At 40.7% G+C, this 24,042-nt stretch overlaps 1 protein-coding gene across 4 annotated transcripts in view; it reads left to right on the top strand.

Annotated features, from left to right (window-relative positions):
• Positions 1-3,684: 3,684 nt before the first annotated feature.
• The window catches only part of shf (Src homology 2 domain containing F), an 88,279-nt gene continuing 67,921 nt past the window's right edge, over positions 3,685-24,042 (top strand). For all 4 annotated transcript variants that reach the window (XM_026294241.1, XM_026294239.1, XM_026294240.1 and 1 more), the window contains exons 1-2: positions 3,685-4,430; positions 19,728-19,860. In XM_026294241.1, the coding sequence (XP_026150026.1) occupies positions 4,011-4,430; positions 19,728-19,860 (553 nt within the window). In that variant the 5' untranslated portion in view covers positions 3,685-4,010. The remainder of the gene's footprint in view (positions 4,431-19,727; positions 19,861-24,042) is intronic.

The following is a 24,042-nucleotide window of genomic DNA, read 5'->3' as shown; positions in this document are numbered from 1 at the left end:
ATATTATAATAAAAAAAACAGTATATCTATTTGTGTGTGTGTGTGTGTGTGTGTGTGTGTGTGTGTGTGTGTGTGCCCATGGGAGCATTGTAAACATATCAAAAAAAGAAGAGAAGAAATGAAAGGGAGCAATTCAGATGAAGTAAATCAGAAAAAGAGAGACATTTCCTGCTCCTACTGCAAACAATTTTTTGTCAAAATACTGAAGCTAGAAAACATGTGGAGACTTAGGCTTCTTTTATTATTTGTTTAGTTTTATTTCATTTTATGGCCCAATGTATAAGTAAGAGCACATTGTAACCTAACACTGATTCTATATTAATTTGACAGTCTGATGTCACAGTGACGCAGTGGTTAGTACTGTCGTCTCATGGCATGAAAGTTTTGGATTCAAATCCTGTTCGAACCTGGAACCTTCTTGCTGTGAGGGCTTTTCTGTGTGATTTGCATGCTCTCCATGTGCCTGCATGGGTTTTCTCAGGCTGCTCCAGCTTCCTCCCACAATCCAAACACACGCATTTTGGGATTAGGTTAATTGGTGACTCTAAAAAGTCCGTAGGTATGAATGTAAGTATGAGTGTTGGGCTATGTCTCAGCCATATTATAGGCTGACGATCTGTCCAGGATGTACCAGGTCTCTTGCCCAAAGTCAGCTGGGATTGGCTCCAGCCCACCTGTGATTCTGGATGTTGCAAGATAAGCGGTAGATGATGGATGGGTGTTGCATCTTTGTCGATAGAATTTCTTCCCAAAACTTAATTTAGCAAAGATAAAAACAATTCTGTGACTCTGTACAGTCCAATTTAGTTCTAATTCTTATTTATCTTGATGTTAAATTGCTGTCTTATTATCTTGGGCTTTGCTGGGTACCTCTGGGAAATGTATCAGATAAATTGAACATAAACATACATATTTGTACAAAGTGCTTTTTTGTTTGCAGAGCATTTTTATTCCTTACACTAATTTCTTTTCAGCTGCACCATTTGACACAGTTACAGCCTCCAGTAGTCTGTTTTAAAACACAAGCAGCTTTAACGTTAAAAAGAAAGATGTAAATTTTTAATTGGCACTTTTACTTCAGCCTAGTGCATTAGCTATGCAGTAGCAACTAAATAGTGTATTGGTGAAATATTCTGATGTTCAGAAGCATTCTGCTCAACTCACTAAATTCCTGAGGCAAAACAACAAAAGCATTACAACAAGGAAAACTCTTCAGGCTTAGAGCAGTTAATATGTGATGTGATCAAACTGCCCAATACACTGGCAATGTAACATGTATATTCATATCACTAATTTACTCTAAAATATAGGGTTGATATTTTCTGGTAAAATTGATTATCTGATTTGTTAGCTCTCATTTTCAGCAGTGTACAACTAAGCCCTCAACCAACAGACTCAAAAGAAAAATGAATTTGTCACATGTCTTGGACAGCATGTCAAATATTTGAGCTGTGCAACAACTGTTGACAGTATTCACATCCACCTATAGCAAACACAAGCTGTCATCTTGTTGGCTCTGTAACTTTCATGCTCTTTAAATGAAAATACTTATATATACATGCCAACGTCCCTGTCACTGGCAATCATGGTAAGGGAGTTTGTTCAAAATCTGCAACCCTTGTGTTGTGAGTTAGTAAATCATACGGCCTGGGGGAACAGCTGGTAACGTGACGTGTGGGAAATTCATATGGCCTAGGTAATCAATTTTATATAGACCATTAGGGAGGACAAGGACCGTTGAAATAACTGATCACTTTTTACATTAATTACCAGACTGGAAAGTAGACTTCTACAAGTTTGGATATTCATGAAACACTCCTGCTGTTATGTGACAGTCTTGATCCAAGCCAGCACTCACCACCTGTCAATGAAAAGTAAATGCTTTTCAGTTTCTTCCATCTAGTGAGGAGATTTGACAATCTGTGCTAATACACCAAGGGCAACTCTCATATTATATTAAACATTAGAACTCTAGCAGAAATCCCATACATTTCTATATAAATTTCCTCTGGCAAGCACTGTGCCTGTGTAGGTTACTTAAAAAGACTATTTTTATCCTTTGAAGCACTGGATTACAGGATTTGCATTTTAAAGTGTCTCAGTGATGGCAGTTCAAGGAAATTGGTGAATGCAATTGTAGCAATGTAATAAAAAAGACCTATGACGTGAGTCAAGCTCAGTAACCGAAATGACACACCTGCTCCGGCCTATCACAGATGCTTTAATATCTGCAGCATAAGACAGGCTATTACCCCGCAGCACAGCAATGTTCATATCATAACCTGTGTATGGATAAATGCAGCACTCACGTTAACCATGTCCTATGTATCATTCTGTCTAAAAACCCATTTTTCCCAGAGCTGACAACAAAAGAGGCCAGTGCTACAATAAACTAAGGACCATCTAAACCCATTTCCTTTTTTGTTTTAAAGCTTTTATGTATAATACACTAGTTAAACAGATTAATGTTCTGGCTGTGGGGTGAAATTATTCCTATAAAGTGTTGGGAAATTGCACTGGTCAAATTGCTCTGTGCATGCCCAAAGTGCAGTGATGGCAGGATTTCAGGACAGAAATAATAGATTTTGTTTTGTTCTCTAGAGCATGGAGTTGTCTCTCCCAGGGGCCTGCCAGGGTTAAACTCTGATCCATACACTGTGACTTGCTCAAGGCTGTGTGTGTGTGTGCTGTTATTAAAAAGAAATATTGCTTCATAAAAACCCACTGTGCTGCAGCCATGACTCCAGTTAAGGCAGACTGATGCTGAAGTATGTATCTGGGAGAGGAAGTGTTTTTTTTTTGTTTTTTGTTTTTCATCAGTCTTATGATTGCAAAGGCAATTAGTGTTTAGTATATGAACCCATGACCTTATATGTCACAGAGATTTTAAAAACACCTCGGAGAGGGATGTTTACATGTATTGTTGCTTTGAACAATTCATTTCATCTACTCCTAGATTTGTGTAATGAACTTAGCCAGAACAGTGCCCATTGTTATTATAGACTCCAATACCCCTCTCTACTGGTCATTTGCAATGCAATTTGTAATTAAAACAGTCTGCAGTGGCCATCTGGACATGAGAGCACTGAGAGTGAGCAAAGGACACTTTACCCTTGAGTCCCTGTTGGTGGGGAAGATGTTGGCCTGAAGGGGCTTTAATAAGCACTGAATTCTTGTTCAAAGTCTAAATGTCTGCTTCACACAGACATTATATTTCTGAAAATATAGTTTACTCTGTGGAGGTAAGGGGAAATTCACTTACCCAACTATTTTAAAAAAAATCATTCCTTATTCTTTTTAATGATTCTTTGGTATTTGAAACACAACATAAATACAGATTACGTGGGAAAATGACCCGTGCATGAGGATTTGTTTTATTGCATTGGTTCACAATGTGGAGCCCAGAAGAAACTTCTAACTTCCCACTTCTGGCATTACGCATTGCTTCTTCTGCATGCGACGTTAAATGTCCTCATCCGGGCATCCCCGAGCCATAAGGGGAGGTTGGGGGTGGTGGTGGTGCGGGGCGGTGTGGATGGATTCATTGAGCGGTAGCCTGGCTCCAGTAGTCAACAGTCCGCTGAGTTTCACGAGTCCGGTAGGTGGCAGTGAGTGCTCTCAGGTAGGGAGGGCAGGTTGTGTTGGGGGGGGGGGGGGGGGGCGTGTGTTCCTCTTGCACAAGCGCTCCCGTGTTGCGTAGTCTGGAAACCTGACGTGGAAAACAGCCGAGCAGTCAGAGAAGAGAACAGCGAGTATATGCGTGTGTGTGCGTGAGTGACAGGAGTTGCGGCAGGGGGCAGATCAGAAAGTGCCCGTGGCCGCTCACACTCGGCTCTCGCACTCTTCTCCGGACCGACAGAGTCGCACAAGACTGGCGACGCGCTCCGAGCCCGCTCGGCTGGCCGCGGGTGACCCGAGGATCCCACTTTTGACTACCAGACTCGGGCTCCGCTGGCGGGGAAGGTAGAACTAAACTACATTCACCGACCTGTGAGCGATGCACTGGCAGCATGGCCAAGTGGTTCAAGGAGCACCTAGGATTCAAAACTACCAAAGCACCCCCTCCGGCGCCTCCCAAACCGGACTACAGACATTGTCACACCGGTGTGCCCGTTGCGCCTGGCTACCAGCAAACAAGCTCCGGGGCCACCTTCCCGAGCCCCGCTCAGCCGGACATCCTCGCTGCCTACAAACTACAAAAGGAGCTGGACTTCGAGGACCCGTACACTCCAGGTGGAAATATCTCATTTGGCCCGAGCCTGAACACTGTGGGGTCGTACGTGTCACCAAAGCACCGACTTATCAAGGTGGAAACAATCGAAAAGAGCAGCCCGGCTCCGGGCGGCGGTGTCACGGTCACCCAGGCTGTTGCTGTGGGGAGCATTAAGTCTCCTACTTCACCTCCGTCGGACCACGACAACAAGGAGAAGGTGGGTGAAGTTTTGTCGGACCATTAGTTTGGTGGTCAAACTTTAAACTTCTAATAGAAGCTGACTTTTATTTTTTTTTAGAAAAGGCGGTTATTCTCCTTAAACGTTTCCCGCTGAGTGAAGTTATTTTTTTTTTCTGGAAAATGAATTACGGTTACATTTCTTTTGTCGTAACTCTCGGGCTTTTTCATTTATTCAAAAAAAAAAAAAAACGAGGTCTGTTTATGTAGCACATGACCTACTGAGAGGAATGAATCGTTACAACCGGCAGAACTTGTTGTCACAGCCGTGCAGCGGCTGTCCGCACCAGTTGCGACATCCAGGCCCTGTCTAATAACTAACCTGCACTACAGGGTGTGAGTGTGTGAGTAGGAGCAGTGCCCCCCACCCCCCCTCCAACAACGGGCACAGCTCCCGTTCTTGAGCCACTTTGCTCTTAATACTAAGAGTCGTGTGTCTTTTTGCTTACTTTTTGTTCCAGCTACAGACCAGGGAAACTTTACTCTTTACGGGTGAACAGTGAGTGCAGCGTGCCCTGGGTTTGCATCTGCGCCTTATTCCCAAGCAACAATGTGATTTAGACTTATCACAGTGTCTCTAATTTAACTTTAATCAAATCTTATTTAACTAGACAGATCAATTTAGCCTAGTGAGTGCTCCTTCTGCAGTGATGCTTGCTGCCTTAGGGAGGAAACTACTTGTGATTAGTTTATGGATATATGGCTCTATTTTAAGCCTCGACTTGGCACTGTTCTTTCAGTGTTACAGCACACACCTCACGCTTTTGTGTTTTTAAACAACTGTGGCCCGTGCATGGAGCCAGTTGCATGCTTATCAGCACTAAAGTGAACGTGGTGACATACAGGCAGAATGCATGCAAGCTGTGCCTTGGGGCACGCTGTCATGTCAGGCTTTTCAGGAATTCGTACATAGCAGCTTCATCTGGCGAAACCTGAGATGTTCAGTGTCAGTGTGTCTTAAGGACATCCTGTATGAAGAGTGTGATCCCTGTGTGAGGAATGTTTCGGGCTGTGCTGATCTAGTGTACACAGGAGAAAGCACGGGCATGTGAAAACACACACTGTGCCCCCAGTGTTTCCTCACCAAATCACAACTGTGTTCCAAAATATTTGTGGTCATTTTGATTTTCCCCTTCACGTTACTTCCTCCTCCTCCTTCTCTTTCTCCTGTTTGCTTTTGCACCTGTTTTACAACATGTGGCAAGCTCACAGTTGGCTTTAGTTTAACACTTTTATTTATATCCCATAGTGTCTGCAACCTGTCATGGACGTGTTGTGTTAGGAGAGACTGCTTTTTTTTTTTTCCATCACAGTTTCGATCACAAAACAAAAAGCTGTTGCTGTCATCTGCATTTCCCATATGACCTCAGCACGGAGGAACCAAAGAACCAAGTGCACTTCATAAAACCAATTCTGTGCTGTTGTTTTTCCTAAACTGTTTTTAGCAGTGCTCAATTTGCAGGCTTAATATTGATACATAACACTATCTGTTATCAGTAAAGCATGACACCAGAATTTACAATTTTCACCCAGCCACTGCAGCTGTTCAAGCTGATTAAACAGATTATAGCCTCTTGTTAATTGAAGCTTATTTGAATCTCACTCAGTCAGGAGTACAGTTGCCGCTGCCTCTCCTCTTTCTCCATATGGCTTTAACAGACAGGGAGCTGATTGTATAGTATGGTTTAAATACATCTGGCCTAGCAGTATGAATGACGGTATGGATAAGCTAAATCAGTACTGACAGCTGGTGGCCTTAAGGAGTACATTGAGCGAAGAGTTTAAGTGTTTCCTGTCAGGTGCTGAAGGTTAAATATGAATGGTAATATAGTGGAGAAGGAAGCGTGATGAAAAAATGATAATACTGGTGGGTTGCTTTGGACCTGTTGTCCTGGTTGCGCACACACACACACACACTCACACACTAACACACAGACAGTCTGTAAGATGGAGATATCTGGCACCGTTCTGTCACCTCTAGAATGTGTTCCCAGCTATCTTGTAGAATATTAAAAAATGCTTCCACCGACTTAAAAATTGTCCATGCTGTGTAATTCACTGTAATACCGGTAAAGCCGTAATTTGGCTTTATAAAAGTGCCACGGTTTTGACTTTTTATGGTGAGCTGAGTTGAGTGCTTTCACTGTATGGCTTACTGTTACTCACTTGACACCTTCAAGAGGAAAGGGGACAAAATAAAACAGGAATAATAAAACCCACATTGCACTGCAGCCTTTGTTGTCATATTTCAAGGCAAATTATTTTTTTAGATGTCAAAGAATTAGAATATGTACATAAGTATATATCATTTTTTTGAAATAGTGGATGAATAATTTGCAGGAGCACATTCAAAGCTGTGCAGTAACTACAAAGAGTGTTGTAAGACTTTTGTGAGGATTACAGTTTGTCCTAAAGCTGAGGATTTGCTGGATTTGCTTTCCAGCTGTTGGCTGGCCATGATAAGTGTTTGTAAATTCTTGTTAGAGGGACTCTCCAGGTGAGAATCTTACAAGTGCTGTTAATGTACAATAGCTCAATTATGCACACACATGTTTTAACAGCCTCTTCAGGAGGATGCGCTGTATGCAGTTTGTTTTTTTACATTCTTCCCTTCAGGCTAGCGTTGAAAGGTTGAAAGTGTATTGAGTTCATTATATGTGTTCTTGTTTGGGGGATGCTTTATGTTGAAACAGTTTTATAGCTACTTTTCTTAGACAGTTTCTTTTACAAGCCCAAAAAGACATCAAGACAGTGATTAAAAAAGAAAAATGGGACTTGTAGAATGCAGCCACTACACACACACACACACACGCACACACACACACACACACACGCACACACGCACACACACACACACACACACACACACACACACACACACACACACACACACACACACACACATCAGTGTGATGGTAAATGGAGACAGTAGCTTCGCAGAAACTCTGTCGTCTTTCTAACTGCACAGACTAAATGCTGACTGCTGGAGACTGAGCAAAGTGCACACAAGTGTCTTAACAGCACTGTTTGGTTATATTGATGTTTTAATTACTTGACTCATGATTGCTAATTATATAACTGTTTGCCTAATGCTTGAAATGCCAATAGTAGCATCAAGTGAATTTTCCCGTCCATTTCTATTCAGCAGGCTTCCACAGGGGAAAAACAGAGATAAATACATTTCGATATGCAGTGATACATTGTATTGCAAATCTGCACAATGTAATGTATCTGCTACATTTTCATAGGTGCACTATTTCATTGCACAATGCTCCGATTCTGTGTTGTTTTTTTTTTGTTTGGCAGTCATCATGTAAGAGGTGTCAATTTATTCAGAGGATTTTTATCTTCGTCTGGAGTTGCACTTTTCATCTAGAGATCTTGATTTTTTTTTTTTTAAGGTATTGTGATGTGTTTTGTTTTTAATGATGCCAAGACCTTCATGGTAGAGTGAATTCAGAGAGATGATCAATTATGCTCCTGCCTTGGAGCTAATTAAAGGCCTCATCTCCCAGCTCATCGTTGTACTCAGCACTAACCCAACTTTCCTCAAGGACACCTGAAAGTGATGATGGGCTCCACTTGGAAATGTGTAAACAAAAGCAATAGCACAGAGCTGACAGGCTGTGGCACCTTGTGAAGTGCAGCCCGTCATCATCAGTAACTGTCTGTGCACCTGGGATACTGCTTTTCCAATCTAGCTTTGGCTTTGGAGTCCCTTTGACTCAGTGATCCTATGAACAAGCTTGCATATCTATCTACAGAAGCATGTAGTTGCATCCGAAGCCCAGACAATGGTTGTGCATTCAACAGAGGCATCTGGATCAACAGATTTCCTCAGTGCTTATTTTCTTTCACTGCACCTTCTTGCAAGACCTGCATCAGCATTTCAATTGATTATGCTGGTGGTGGAAAATCATTATCTCTGCCAAGAAATTATGTTTTTGATCCTCTGTGTACGTGTGTTTGCTTGTTTGTTACCAGGATATCTTTACCATTTTAAAATTTTTCATCATCCTACTGGTAAGCGCAGAGGCATTTGCTTTGTAGTCGAGTTTTTATATATTTTCTTATTCTGAATGCAGTGATGTTCTTTTGTTTATTTATTTATTTATTTTTACCTTAACGGGTTTCAAACCTTCTCTCTTTTTTTTATTCTTAAAAGTTTCACTTGCCCTGTTGAATGTGCTGAAGATGCTTGAAATATAGGCATCAGATGGCTTGGTCCTTTTGGTCAATACATATATACACATACAGATTACACATATAAATGTGAATGGACTACAAATAAACAAAAAGAGAAGGTTGATTTTTGAAACTTCATGTGATTTAAAATGCAGGTGTTTTTCATTCCAACATTAGAAAAAAGGATTACACCTGATGAATTGTAATCTATGCTTGTACTTGGAAAATTTTTAGTTTATCACTGAATGTGAGTTGATTAAACATTGTTCAATAAATATTACATCTTAAACAACACTGCTTACAGTATTGTTCTCAAAATACAATGTTAGTCATGTTAGTAATAGCTGCCTGCCCTGAGGTAAAAATCAGATATCCTCTTTCGTAGCAACAAAAAAATAAAAAATCTGTGCCGGAAATAAGAAGAATGCCAGTCTACGCAAAGACACAGGTCCTTACAGAATGTCATAGTACAGACTTCCTCCCTTTTGTCTCTTGCATACTTTAGAATCAAATTGAATATGAGGTGTTGCAACTACAGTATGTGAAAGAGCTGAATTACATCCAGACACACCTTTCAAGCTTCTATAGTCTTCCAGAATGGGTATCTGACGCTTGTTTGACTTGCCTACAAATTGCAGTATCTGTAGTGTATAGCTGAGCTCGGCTCATCTACATTTCACAATGAACTGAATATCTTTGCCTGACCTTTCACCCTGGCTCTCCAGACATCAGTGGAGTTTTATAAATGCATCCCTATGGCCTTTCACTCTGCCAGTGATAGGAGAAATGTCAAGCACAAATGTCAATATCACCTGGATCCGTGAGAATGATTTTCTTCAGGGAGCCAGCAAATGGATGAAAACAGAGCCCATCATGTTTTGTTACAGGCCCTCTTTAAAGTGCACTTCTCTCCTCTTCTGTATCAGATGGAGGCTGGTGAGGATGATAGCAGGCCTGACTAGATTGCAGAGGGGTGCAGGATGCGCTATTGTTGCTCTGCACTTTCACAAACCTGTTTATCTGTGCTCTTCGGCTGAGTAAAAGTCATAATAGTGAGCATAATGTAATATCTTCCTATTCAGATAAAAGAAAAAGTTTAACTTCTGTCCAAGCAGTGGTACAAGCAAAAACAAATATATAGGCTTACTAACTGAGATATCTAATATTTTTGATTTTCCGATGTGATATTCACGTTGAAATAATCAACAGATTGGTGGAAAACTGCGTTGTGCATGTCTTGTATTTTGCAGCTGTTGTTTTTCTTAATCATGGTCACTAGTGGCAAATATGTTACCATCAGCAATGGGCAGATTGTGTCTTACATCTTTATGTAAGTAGATAATTATTTTGATAATTAGAATAAATTGTGTAAGCAACTAAGAGTGTGTGTTGCTATGGCTACTCTGACTCACAGCAGTGAAGTCTAGACTGTGATATTGTTGGCATCAAATACCAGGCATGATTGTGTTTGACCCACTGTTCACTGAGGTGTGAAAGAATGCCATGCATTTCCTGAACTATTTTAAGTATGTAAAGTATTTTTTCGAAGTCACACTGGCTAGGCCAAGGCTAAAAGATAACAGGTTTTATTTTCCCACTGCTCTGAATACAGCAAACCTCTCGTATTATGCCAAACATTTTTCATACTCTGTGTATTCTTTTGCTTTACTGTCTATGGGAAAAGGGTGTTACAATGCATTTGTTGTGACCTGAACAAGAATCCTGGAAGGGCGCTTTAAAAGGAAGGAAGGAACACAGCCTGACAGCATGCATGTTTAGGCCCGTGCTCTTCTGAAACAGGATGAAGTCATACTGTAGCGGAGGATATGCTGGAAGCCATAATGTGACAATTGAGCGCTGAAACATTTGGCTTTTCATCAAGATATCATTTTGGTGAATCCACAAATCCTATTACATTTATATCATGGTACTATAATCCGGCATCATTGAGTGTAATAACTAGTCATGGTTGGGTTTTATATGCAACCATTCCACCACATGTGCCTGAAAGTTATAGATCTTGGAAATGACAGTCTTTAGCCATTGTTTGCTTATTTTCTTCTTTCTCTGCATCTGGGAGCCTTCTTTCCAGTTTAAAGAGTCCTGGTGGAGTCTGTTGTGTGTGTTGCTCGATTTGCTTTTTCTAGCTTTGCACCAGAACATCAGCCACATGACTCTACCGGGTCACAATTAGCCTGCAGACTAGTGGTGTAGCTCTGGTCACTGGGGAGTTGTAGACACATGGCTCTGTTTTGTTTAATGACAGTGTGTGTGTAGCTCAGTCTAGAAGGAGGGAGTCCTGGTGGGCAGGCAGATTGTCACACACCGATTAAAAGGAAACAAAATGAACCTTGTGCTTGCAAGTCATCTGAGGCACCAAATGAGAATCTAGATGAAGCACTGGTTTTTGTGCGTGATTTTTCCAAAATCAGTCACTTTGCTCTCCCTCAGAGCAAATAATGCAAAACTTGGGCTGTAACCAAATTAATATTTTTATTAGAGGTCATAGAGTCTAATTAGTTTTTTATCTCTGTGTGTAAGTGCAGGCTATTGTGGTTGTGTGACACTGCAGGAGCCAGACATCTGCCTTGCAAACAGAGCTGCTCCTCTAATCGTAGTGCCCATCAGAAAGCCGAACACTTCTACTTCCTCCTAGTGGGATTCTAGACTTTCATTTCATGCATTCTGTCAATAGGAAATTAGTTTACTAAATAATATGAGCGGTGTTATAATGCTGCTCATATCTGTAATCTACTCACAAGGGCTTGTATATACTTTTTTTTTTTCTAGCACCATAGGTAGAGAGAGAAATCCATTATCTGTAGTTGTTTGGGAGAGAATAAGGAATGGCTTAGTTGTTCCATGATCAAGGAAGTGCTCCCTTCCTAACAGGAAGTGTTTACAACTTAGTGACATTCCCTTTTTAACTTGACAAGTCTGTGCTTGCCCCTCTGGGTAGGCTGGGTATTCTGACTGCTGCTTGCTTGCTATAATATAAAAAAAGAGTTAATGTTCTTGGTTGTTTGGACTTGAGCAATCGAGATATTGGAAGTAGTGACAAATGGTGACGCCACATAGCTTTTGCTCCACTGGGAGCTGTTTGTGGCAGCAGACTGGTGATTGTCCCTCAACTCTCTGAATATAGCCTCTCTCGCCTTTTGCTATCCTGCTCAGAGAGGTGGGAAGCCACATAGCAATAGCACTGGTATGAGTCTCCACCCTGTGCACCCGCTCTATTGTCAGTGTGGGCGACGTGCAGGGACCTCGGTGGATCCTCACTGCAGAGAGGCTGAGCCACAGAGCTTCTGTCCTCTATCAAGACACACTGAAATCTGTAGCTTTGTGTATGTCCGGACTTTTGTTTGTCTTTCTCCCTGCTCTATAAATCACTCTCCAAAAATCAAAGCTTCCATCCCAATGGACCTTCTCATGTTGTTTCATAAAACCCCACTTCCTTAATTGTGTAAGTTTTATTCTTACAGGAACCATGATAAACAATAGTGTTACTGCCTGTGTGTCATGGAGGAAACATGAAATGGAAGTGCATGTATACATTATGTTTCAGCATTCTTGTACCTTTTGTAAGCAAATAATTTAAATTATCCTTTTTAAGTTTTCTACACTAATTTGAAATAAAAAAAAAACATAAGTGTAACTGCAGTGATGATGGAAAGTAGTATAACCATGTTGTGAACAAACTGCTCATTCACATGGATGCAGGATTATCATATTTTATAAAAATCCAACATTCCTTTGTAGCACCTGAGTTACTCTCAACTCTTGTGCTGCATCACTAACTGTCTGCAGAAACACTGCCAATAAATCTATCACACAGGAATGGGGGAAGAGGAAGGAAATTGGATTTTGTCAAGCATGTCGTCAAGTACTTAATCTTGAATATCTGTCGCATATTAAGAGCACCTTCATAGGGTGCAACCCACGGCCTCCTCCCCTTTCTCCACTGGAGGCCTTAAGTGGCTGTGTAGAGTGTGTTTCAATGAATGAGGTCCTTAGTGACAAGTTGGGATGCTTTTTGTGCTTCGCTGCCTTGGGTTCAAAAGAAAGATGCATTCCTTTGTTGTAGCCAGTGTAAGAATTTGTTAAAAAGTGAGGTTACACATTTAGCTGCTTAAAATTGTATTATTACCTACTATGTGATTTGTTTAAGTGCAGTTAAAGTTAAAAGTATAGAAAGGACTAGATGAGCAGGACATTGTTTTCCCACGTGACGTTGAGCCTGTTTGTTTGAATCATCTCTTCCTCAAAGACACATCTTCTTACTTTATAGTAGAGGTCGACCGATATATCGGCCGAGCCGATTAATCGGCCGTTTTTTTTGCACATTTTAATTAATCGGAATCGGCCCATTTCGCTGCACATTAGGCCGGTTTATAGGCAGGCACTTCTGCGACCAGCTAAGCGTTGAGAGACGGAGCAACGCATACTGTACCGTGCCCTGTTTACATTTTACACACACGGCTTCAGCTAATGATGGCAGGGGAAAACCATTAGTTTCCAACGTGTAATTACATTGTAGCGTATTAGAATTGATGCTGACCATGCTTATCATGTGTGCAACAAATCTGAAAGTAGAAACGTGTGCAATTCAGATGAATATTCTTGCTAAAACACGCAGGATATCTTTCCTCAATAAATGAGTCTGTGCGTCGGAAAGTTAACGTGCACGTTTTAGCCAGAAGTTTTGTCTGAATTGCGAACGTTTTAAAACTTTCACATGCAAATGACTTGTTGCACATATGATTTGTTTGTGCATATTCTTAGACTATGGCCCTTTGAATTATAGCAATGTCTGTCAACAAACATAAGGATCGTGACCCTGCAATAAATCAATCCTCAATAAATGTTTAATTTAAGCAATTAAATCACTTTTTATTCCTGGGTGTTTTTTATTCCTTGTGAGATGAAGGGGGAAAATTAAAATCTGCCAAAAGAAGCAGCATCATATATCGGCCATCAGCTGCCCTGATTTCCAAATATCGGCATCGGCATCGGCCAGAGAAAACCCATATCGGTCGACCTCTACTTTATAGCCTGACATTCTGTAAATGCTACAGAGAGGTTCTTGTGCAATTTATGCTTACTTACCTGGTTTGTGAATGCATATGGTCACAATAAGGGATGTGGAGATTATCTAGGTTTACATAATATGTTTTACATTCTTTTTTTGTATGCACTGCTGATGTTTTCCCCCTGGAAATGTGGTGCATGGTGTCGGTATTGACTTGCTGCATCTGGAAGTATTCCCATGCAAGCCATGATCAACAACAGGCTTAATCACTTGTGCCAAAAGAACAGGCTTCATCCCGTTTGCCGTGCGAAAGCCATCCCACATGGGCAAGAGTGCAGAGATCTGAAGAACCAACATTTAATGCGGTCTGAATCTGAAAAGGGGAGGTTGTGTGTAATAAATTAGTATACAGCTAGAAGTGAGCTGTTCTTTGAAGAGTGCAGATGTCCCTAAGGGAGACACATGTGAAACTGTTGGCTGGGCACATTGATGTGCAAAGGGGAATGCTAAGTGAAATCTTTAATGGTAGCTGTTATGGTTGACAATATGCACTTTTGAAGATGATTGGTAAGAAAACAACATAGATGGGTTTTTTTCTGTAGCTCTGTGCCTGATTTTCATGTCACCATCAGGTCATACATTTTCTGTAAAGGTGTGGGTATATCTTGTTTCCTGTGAAGTCAGATTTTGTGTTTGCTGATTTACAAGGATGAGTATATCACGCATAGCCACGGCTCTTGAATGATTGTCCAATTAGATTAAAGCAAAGCAAATGAATATACCTGGAAATAAACAGAATTTTACTGTAGCTCAAGTGAAGTGCTCTTCATTTGTGCACAGACTGCAGTAGCTTTTGACTGATTGTGAAAAAGCGCCTTTATAGCAAATATAATAATTTGATTAGCTACCTCTGCAGACTCCTAAATAGGCCTTTAGAAGAGGCACATCACTCTTCCAAGTTCACAGAGAGACAGAATACCCAAGCAGAAACCGTGTTTCTTAGGAAACGTTTCAATAAAGTTTCATTAATGTCAAGCCTGTATAGTGGGAAATCCACTACTGCACTGTCTCCCCTTCAGAGGCAAAGCCAGTTTTCCATCTGCCTAATCTATTTGGGAGTTATAGAACCCAGCATGGCTCAGTCTTCACAAGGGGCCTTCAATGAATTGTAACCAGATTTTCTCTCGCTTCTTAGAAACATGAAAGTATCTTATTGATAGTAACTGCATTATGTCAACAGAGAAGCTGTGATCATTTTTGCTTAAATAAATTGCCTTGAGGGAGTGTTTCTTTCTTGCCAGTATGGTCTTTCTAGAAAATTGTGGCCAAGATATGTAAGGATGACTGCATAGCCCACACAAAGCATTCATCCAGTGTTTATAGACAAAGATAAGGCAAAGGCGTTATCAGCAGAGGCACTTCAAGAAGCTATAGCTTGCTGAGTTTTGCTTTCACTTGAAGATTTGAACATTCTTCTACCCATGAGGTATAACCATACTTTATACATGCATTTTGTTTTGTAGAAAGATTATATAAAAAAGTGTCCCCTCGTCTTTTGTCTTAGCTCCCCCTCCCTTCCTCTCTTCTTTAAAATGGCTTTCTATCCTCACTATAGTGGCATGTTTTTTTGTTACACTGAAGAACAAAAGAGCAATAGCAGCAAAAAGCCTTTTGAAATGCCTTAATGCAATTGAGCTGCTAAGCACTGAGTTGTATTAGGTTATCAGTGGCTGAAATCCCTCATGGCATGAGACATAAATCACACACGTCAGTCCTTTTTCTTTTCTTTTTTTTCTTCTCATGTCTCATTCTACAGCCTTACTGACTTGTCTGGCAGTCTCAGAGGTGCTTCAACCTTGACTAGCCCCTGACGTATTCAATCCTTCCTGAACCAGACATGACATTAATATCATATTCCTGTCTGCACTCATTCAATGCCACTGAGACTAGCTTTTATTCTCTGTCTACATTTATGTATAAAGGTGTTTATCTGGTTGTTGCTGAGTAAAATCATCAGCCTACTGTTATATTGAATTTGCTTCTGGTTGCTGATGGTAAAATCCCAATACTGGACATGTAACTTACCCAAAATGCACCAGATAATTTTCTAATTATTATAACTAAATTTCCTTCTAGGGGCTCAAATTTCGACTAATGCATTTTCAGTATTTTTTATTCTTTTGTCTTGATTATCTGATAAGCCGGTCAGTCACATTCTCTGTCCATTAAGAATGCAGCAGAAGTAGCCCATATTTTTTGGCTTCTAATGGAACACTGTGGCCCAATCGAATTGTAATCCTAGACGCTCTAGCATCGTTAAACACTGAGCCAAAGTGGCAGGTGCCTGTTATAGTCTCCCTCCTTCGGTAATGTCCTGCCTCTGTTCCCACTGATTTGAAGTCAGATTCAGTGGCTGAGAGCCGCAGTGGTTTTCAAGAAGTCACTCTCCGTTCTGTGCTGCCAGAGCTCTGGCAGGTGTAAGACATGGCCTAGCTGGGATCTGAGCTGTGCAATGAAAGTAATTGAGTGAGTTCTCTCTCTATGCTGCAGCCTGGTAAAGAACCCTGCCACCACAGGGACATGGCCTAAGCCTATGAGGTGACTTTGTGAGATTCACATAGGCTTACATCACATCTTGGCTAAAGTCTAATATATCGAGGCAGTTCAGTCTTGTGCTGAGGGGGAATTTTATTTTCATGACAAGTGTGGCTTGGCTGCAGTCCTGACACACCCTGGCATGCCACAAGGCAGATGGTGTTTCCCCAGGCAATGCCATCGCTCTCTAGCACCCCTCTCCTCACATCCCTGTGCTCCTCCTGCTGCAAAGTAGTTATTAGTGCAGTGGGACAAAAAGCACACATTGGAACAATTTGGATGTATGAACCACCTCCTCCATCCTAACATGATCTAGGCTGCAGGGGCTGGGTGATGGGACTTTATAGAAGCAGGCTGGGCTAAATACTCGATGGTTCAAAGCCCCGCATGTCCTCAAAGCAGAGGGGAGGCTAAAGTTAATAATGTTGGTGCCTGCTAATGGGTGACAACGGAATACAATAGACATTCACAGTTCTGGTTTGTAAAGATATGAATGTGACACCAAGCAGAGCTGATAATGACCATGCAGCTCAGAACCTCCTCATGACAGATACTTTTGAGAACATTAGTTGTCTACATTACCAGGATTTTGTGGAAACAGTAACACATTTCACTTATAATTAAAAATGATAATGAAATAACAAGAGGCAGCTTCATTCTTCCACGACCATCTTCTGTTTGTTTCATTTTTACTCAGCGGTAAGTGAGCTGGAAAATGGTTTGTCATCATCTTAAATTTGCTTCTAATGGGAAAAGAAACTTCACTGTCCCTGCTGACTACAATAAAAACATGCGACAGGTGCTGAAAAGTGCTTTTAGTTCCCAACTCAGAGCTCAATATCCATGTCTTTACTGTAGTATTAACTGTTTGATGAGAAGCCTTTGGAACCCAATTTAAGTATATATGTACACAGAATCCAGAATTAAGATGTTCATAGTGTTAACAGTTGTAGATTTTAGAAAAAATCTTGAATGGGAAATTGTGATTGTTGATTATTTTGACTTGTGTACAAGCAGGACTATTAGGCTTTAACTGAGCCTCATGCCTTTGATTGTTTGAGAAGGTAAAAATGGTAATGAAGCATATAATTTATAGTAAGATATGTCTTGCCTTATCTGCATTTTCAGTCAGTAAGATTGTAGCATCCCAGGCCAAGCATAGTGTTTGAGTCTCAAGCCCAACCTTTGGCTTTTATTCGTGATTGCATTTAATCCCAAGACACCACTCTGTCTGATGCTATCAGAGGTTTTCATCACATATCCCACCCTTATTTGTCCAACATTATGTCAACAGGAAAGGCAAAAGATGATGTCATGGGTTTGGAGTGGCTCCACACATAACTCAGTAAGTGATTGCCATTATTTCCTGAAACATACCCTTGGCTCATGATTAAGAGTCATGAAGTTTTAAGGTGGAAGAAGTTTTAAGTTGTGAGCGCAGAAAAAACTCACATGGGGCAAAGGCATAAACTACTTTTGTCATGTAAAGCTGCTAAAGAGATTGTAAGATACAGCACATGTTTCATCACATTTGTCACCTTTGGTCTCAAACCCCTCTTGAACACTATGTGGAACACAGTCAGATGAGCATTGGCCTTCATTTTAAGTGATTCATATGTTGTTTTTTTTTAAAGTGAGGGTTACTTATTCATAGGTTTGAGCTGTATTTGCAGTGACTGTATCTGATTTGTGTTTTGCACACTCTGTGATTACTAATGGCTAAGTTTCCATGCAACAAGGTGTGAGATGGTAATGACACTGTGGCCATGCATAATTTGCAGAGTTTTTGGATCTCTGGGGCCTCAAAGATGTTGCTTATCAGAATGGCTGAATTTTAATTAAACTTGCAAGTGAAATTTGTGTATTTTTTGCGGCACCAAAACAAACCAGGACAATGTTTGTCTTGGATCCCCCCTCATTTTTGAATTCACAGAGGCAAAACATTTGAGGAACCTGTAATTATGCTGCGGCAGAAAACAGCTCTTGTTATTTTCCCCTAAACAGATGGAGAGGGAATATTGAAGAAGGTGGATTTAAAACACAGTAGCTGCTATGAGTCTGTGGTACTTCCTCTGCTTTTATTTCTTAATCTACATATAGTGGAGATGATGTTTGCAGGGATATACCTACCAGCATTTCTCTGTCACTAAGCAGCTTACAAATTATCCCTAGCGAACCCTCTAGCATTTAGCACTTGGAAACTTGTCAGGACATCTTTTTGAAAATTTATGTCTGCTTGGAACTTGACCTTGATCGCTACTGTAAAAATATCTTTCCTAGTTGTTGAGAAATTGAAGGGTATATAGTGTATGTACACTTTGTTTACTTTCCAGAGGCTTGGCAGGTGTGTGTGTGTGTGTGTGTGTGTGTATGCACCAGTCTCACGGGTGGCCTGCATGGGGAACTTGCTTCTGGGAAGTGTGTTCTCTCTGTGGCAAAGATGGACAGCATGGCAGGCATGAGGCACAGTCCACCTCCAGGCTGCCCCGCCCGGCCCCTTCCACTAGATGAGTGATGAGATTGTTTATAATGAGACCAAATCCCGTTCTGTACACATGACTCATAGGGTGTAGTGCCAGTCATGTACATATTCACATGCTTACTTAGGTGTATGCAGAAGCATTTCTTTGTTTGTGCACTGGTTTTAACCATAAAAACCTTTTATTGAGATGTTTTAAGTTATAGAACATGCCGTGCTTCTCTTCTCTGCCCACTCCTTGGCAGGACTAGACTGTCAGGAGGCTCAACAGAGAAAGTCAGTTTTCTAACAGCTGGCCTAAACCCTTGCACCCACACCCCCTCATTACATGCAATGTCCAAGAGGACAGATGGCTCAGATGGGAGTTTATTTCCTTTCAAAAGGAAGATCTTTACTTTTGAAGCAGCATCCTGTAGATAAAGCAGACATTTCAAGGAAACAAATATGCCCCCAAGGCACTGTAGACGCGGACTGCTGCTCTACTCCCTAAAGGTTTAAGTTGTATTTCTGGTTCTCGGGCCGTCCACCTAATTGCCATCCACTGCACAAAATACTCAGCAAAAGAGCAAGACTGCAATTAGCCGTGGCTCACTGCCAGCTCGGCATAAATCTGCCAAATTGTTTCTCTTAAGAAAGTTTGAGCAGTTATGGTCTTAGTTCCTCTACTTTTGAAATGTAGGCCTGTCACTGGGCTATCATATAATTAGGGAGACCAGCAGTAGCATAGACTGCTAAAAGCTGAGGCATTGTGGTTGTGTGCTGAGGCATACAGAGGTGGGGTGTTATTTATGTATTTCTCCTTTTATCTCCTGACCTGTCTCAGTGGATATCACTTGTCCTGTCCTGGGCTGCAGCAGTATCTGTCATGCAACTTTCCTGACACTCTATCTGTTGTAGTGCTCAACAGAGCCGCAAAATGGATCCCTCAACTGCTATTTCACGTTTTCCCGTCTCTCAATCTCATCTGTCTTTTTTTTTTTTTTCTGCAGCTCATTATCCTTGAAGACTATGCGGATCCTTTTGATGCCGAGCAGGCTGGTGGCACTCAGACCACCACCGAAAAAGTGACAACTGAGAATGATGGCTACATGGAGCCATATGAGGCCCAGAAGATGATGGCAGGTAGATCAACACTTTTAATCCCTTCCTTATGTCCTTAGTTTTTTAATAATTAAACTATTTTGTGTCACCCAGCTATCTCTGTCCACATTCACACCTTCAGTAATTGCAGGTTAATTGACAAGTAATTGATTTGTGTCTTGGCTCTAGAGTTCACATTTCATGTCCTGGTGCAGTATTAATTAATATGCAGTGTGATTTCACCATATGTTCCCAATCTGGCAATTAATGAAGAGACTCAGATAACCCAATGCAGTTTTACATGACAGGTGCAGCAAAGCAGAAATGACCCATGTCACAAAATATGTCAAAAAGCAGAGACTTTGCCCCCTGGATATCATATGAGCCCATATGGTATTTAAAAACTCACCTCAGAGGTATCAGGCTAATTAATCGAGAGGTGCTTTTGACCTGTTTTTCTGCCCATTGAATTGTGTACACATGGAGACAGCCACTTGCTGGGATTTCCAGGAAGGCAGGGTTTTTTTTTTTTGGTTTTTTTTTTGGTTTTTTGGAATACAACTATAGCTATGTGCTAACATAAAAATTCAGCAGAACCACATTCTCCTCACAGCTTTGTCATTCTGTGGCTAAGTGTGAGCAATGACAAAGAACAAAGAATGCACAGAGAGTGAAGAGAGATGATGAAAAATGTGGAGAAAACAAGGCATGTGGCAGCTGTTTCCCTCTCCCAGACAGACCTTAGTACCTAAGAAAGGAATGTTAAAAAATACTTTCATAAATGTCAAAGCTTCATTGGATGTTTCAGGAACTGGGATGACTATAAGACATGAGTAGGCCTATTTACTCTTTGATATATTGACACAGTCATATTTTATACCAGACACTGGTACCGCTCACCCTCCTGTACATACGGTGTTCTTATAAACACACACACTTGCTCACATCGCGCTCACAAAGGCAGGACATGAATGTCTCTGTCCCTCCTCAGCAATTTTCTTTTAATGGGCCTCCAGGCAATCTCTTGTTTTCATCTGTCTTACTGGTTTGACCTCTGGCCCAGTCATTGCCTCAGCTGAGTACAACAACTCAAGATTTATCGCTTCTTTCTGCTGGAGGAAGCTTTAAGGGGAAGAGAGAGAATCTGAACAAGCCCTTTGTGTTGTCACTTAGATCTTGAACCTAAACCAAGTTTTCCTCTGCCTTTAAATTTAACTTGACACAATTCTGCATTCGACTATACTGACAAGCTAAACTATCCTGGCAGCAATTGTTTGTTTGATCTGATAAAGTCTTCAGGCATTTTTTTTTCTCTCTGCTTCTGTCTTTGAAACGTGTTATGGTGTTGTTTTCAGCCTTGCTGCTTTTATCCATCATATCTATTGATTGCCAATTCTTGTTTTTCTGCTGTTTTGACTCAACTGGCAGGGCATTGTTTTAAATAGAGCTGTTAGTAGATTTATTTGACTCTGCTGTCATCCTTTTAATATTCATAATGATCTTTGGATTTATTCACTGATGATGGATGGATTATTTCACAAGCATTAAATAATGTGCATAATTAAAACATAACGATGCACAGTCAGGAATTCCATTTTTAGAACCAAGGGAAATTTGATAATATTTGATATCCTCACCTGCAAACAGGGGTGATTATGTGATTATTTCCATAATAATTATATCAAATATAGGAAAGAAGTCATTCAGATATGCCAGATTCATATTCATAACTATTGGTTAGAATATAGTCTCAATCAGGATTCAATCTTTCAGAATAATTAAGGCATGGTTAAATGCATCTATCTTTTTCTTTAGGTTTTAGTATAATTGTTGAATGTTCTGTGGAAAATTTTAATCTGTAATCACGTGGCTAATTCAACTCAGTAGCAGGTTGCTGATAATTTTAAACAGTTATTTATCAAAGTTAGATAAATGTCCTTTTATATCATTACCTATCTACAAATTCACATTATTAGACACATTCACATCTGCAGCCCAGTTCAACCTCGCTGTTGCAGTTGTGAGTTAAATGCTTTGCTCAAGGATACTTCAATAATGTACAATAATGAAGGTCAGATGCTGCTCTTTCACTTACTCACTGTGTGAATAGCAACACATTAGTATACTGGCTATGGCTATAAGGTAATTGCTGCATCTCTCATTCTGACAGTATTTTGGTCAGGCAGAGCTGTGCACTCTGAGTTTAGTTGCCTAAAGAGGTGAGAGAGGAACCACTGCATGAACTCTTGCAATGTACCAAAGAAAGCCCTAACATCTCAAAGAAGCTCGGGGCTTGCATCTTTTTCTGTCTAATTCTCTCACAGTTGATCCCAGTCATTTCATTTTTCTTTGACTCCAGACAAGACCGTTTTTATAATGCAGGCTAAGCACAGTTGAAGCTACAACAACCCTCTCTCCTCTCAGCTCTTGCTTTCACAGATTGGTGCAGATGGACACCGAATCCCAAACATACCAAAACAACCGAAACTTTTCTATTTATGGCTGTCAGAGACAAGTTTTTAATTTCCCGCCCGTCAAATTTATGCCATCTATAAAACTGGATGTCTACCTCTTTATAAAATGAACTTTAACTGTCTCAACTTGCAAAATCCAAAGGTGTGTAAAAGCGTTTCCATCAATTTCTAAGCAGTAGACTGAAAATAAAAAAAAAGAATATAAATTTTTAATGGGTCTTCAAAGACAATCTTTAGGTTTCAGTTTTTTTCAAGTGTGTTGTCAGCTTATCGCATATCGGCTTGAAGAAACCTGATTCATAACTTGTATTTCTATGTTTTCTGCATGCAGAAACACTTGAATTGCTTCTACTCTTGGAACTGGCCACCTCAGATTAGTGCCTTTAGTGTTGAGTAATCACTTCTGGTTTTGCACTGTACTTAGCAGAGATTCTGTAGTGATCAGACAGTATCCACTCTATAAGGCAAGAGTGTGACTAAGCTGTTCATAAATGATTCCATGTAGTGAGACGTCTCCATAACAATTTAATTCACATTTAGTACATATGGATAATTATTCATAAAGATAATTACCATATAAATATTGCTTAGAAAAATAAAGTTTCATTTAGGAAATTGAAGTGGTGAAATGTCTGGGGTTTAGGGATTAGGAAAAGGTTGTAGTATGAGGTCAGTCTCATATCGTGATAAAAAAAGGTTTTACACACTCATTCCCTGTTCTCCCTCACATTTTGCTTTTTATGAGTCATTGTAACCCCATGAGTTAAAAAAACTGGTTGATTATTATGCCTTGTATTTAGCTCAAGGTCACAAGAAGTCACAAGTTAAAATCTCTGGAAACCGAATGTGCTGTTTTGAAGATGCATTTATAATTCCTTGATTACACAATATTCTAACCTTAAACACACTAACATACACGCTTGAGGTGTGCTGGAGGTGTGGCATGTAAGGCCCGAAGCAAAAAGTGCCACATCCATTTACATAACAGAGCGTGCTCTCCTGCTGTGTGTGGTGTATATATGCAACTGTGCATGTGAACTGGCTGTTGGTCGTGTATGTGTTTGTGTGCTTTGCTTTCTCTCCCTAGTGAGGTTGAGCTGGCTGATTTATGGGCCTGCTGGAGGGGCATGTCACGACTTCTTTAACCTGAAAAGCCAGTCCCACCCACCCATAAGCTGCTACATGCTGACTGCCGGCCATGGCAAACTGCACCACCTGCAGTTATGTGAAGACGTGCGCAGCTACTCTGTCTTTACAGTGTTTCCTGTGTGTATGTTTTCCAGTGTGTATTGAATGTTTGTCATGTCTTCACGCTCCAGCAATTGCATGTGCTATCTTTGTATTTGTGTAAGTCTGTTGAATGTGTGTGTGTGTGTGTGTGTGTGTGTGTGTGTGTGTGTGTGTGTGTGTGTGTGAGCGTGGTGTTCTGGCATGTGTAGTTATTTTATTTAGGGTGCGTATGTATTTTAAGTGTTTGCAACAAATTTTACACTTGCCCATATCTTTCTGTCTCTATATTGATGTTTTTCCATCACACAGAAGAAGAAGAAAAACTTGCCTCAGCTTTTGTGGCAATACTTTATCCAGTCCACATGACTGTTCCCTGATACATTGTTGTAGCTGTTTAGACTTGTTACACTGACAAATACAAGAGGAGGTTGGGTTAGTATTGCAGAAGTCTGCATCAAGCCATTTCTCAATGAACACACACTCATCTTCATATCCTCCAGCCAGCCAGCAAGGCAGGCCA

The sequence above is a fragment of the Mastacembelus armatus genome, chromosome 3, assembly GCF_900324485.2.
Source record: "Mastacembelus armatus chromosome 3, fMasArm1.2, whole genome shotgun sequence".
NCBI classification, from domain to species: Eukaryota; Metazoa; Chordata; class Actinopteri; order Synbranchiformes; family Mastacembelidae; genus Mastacembelus; species Mastacembelus armatus.
The sequence above is the reverse complement of the archived record's forward strand: the minus strand, read 5'-3'. Positions and strand labels throughout refer to the sequence as shown.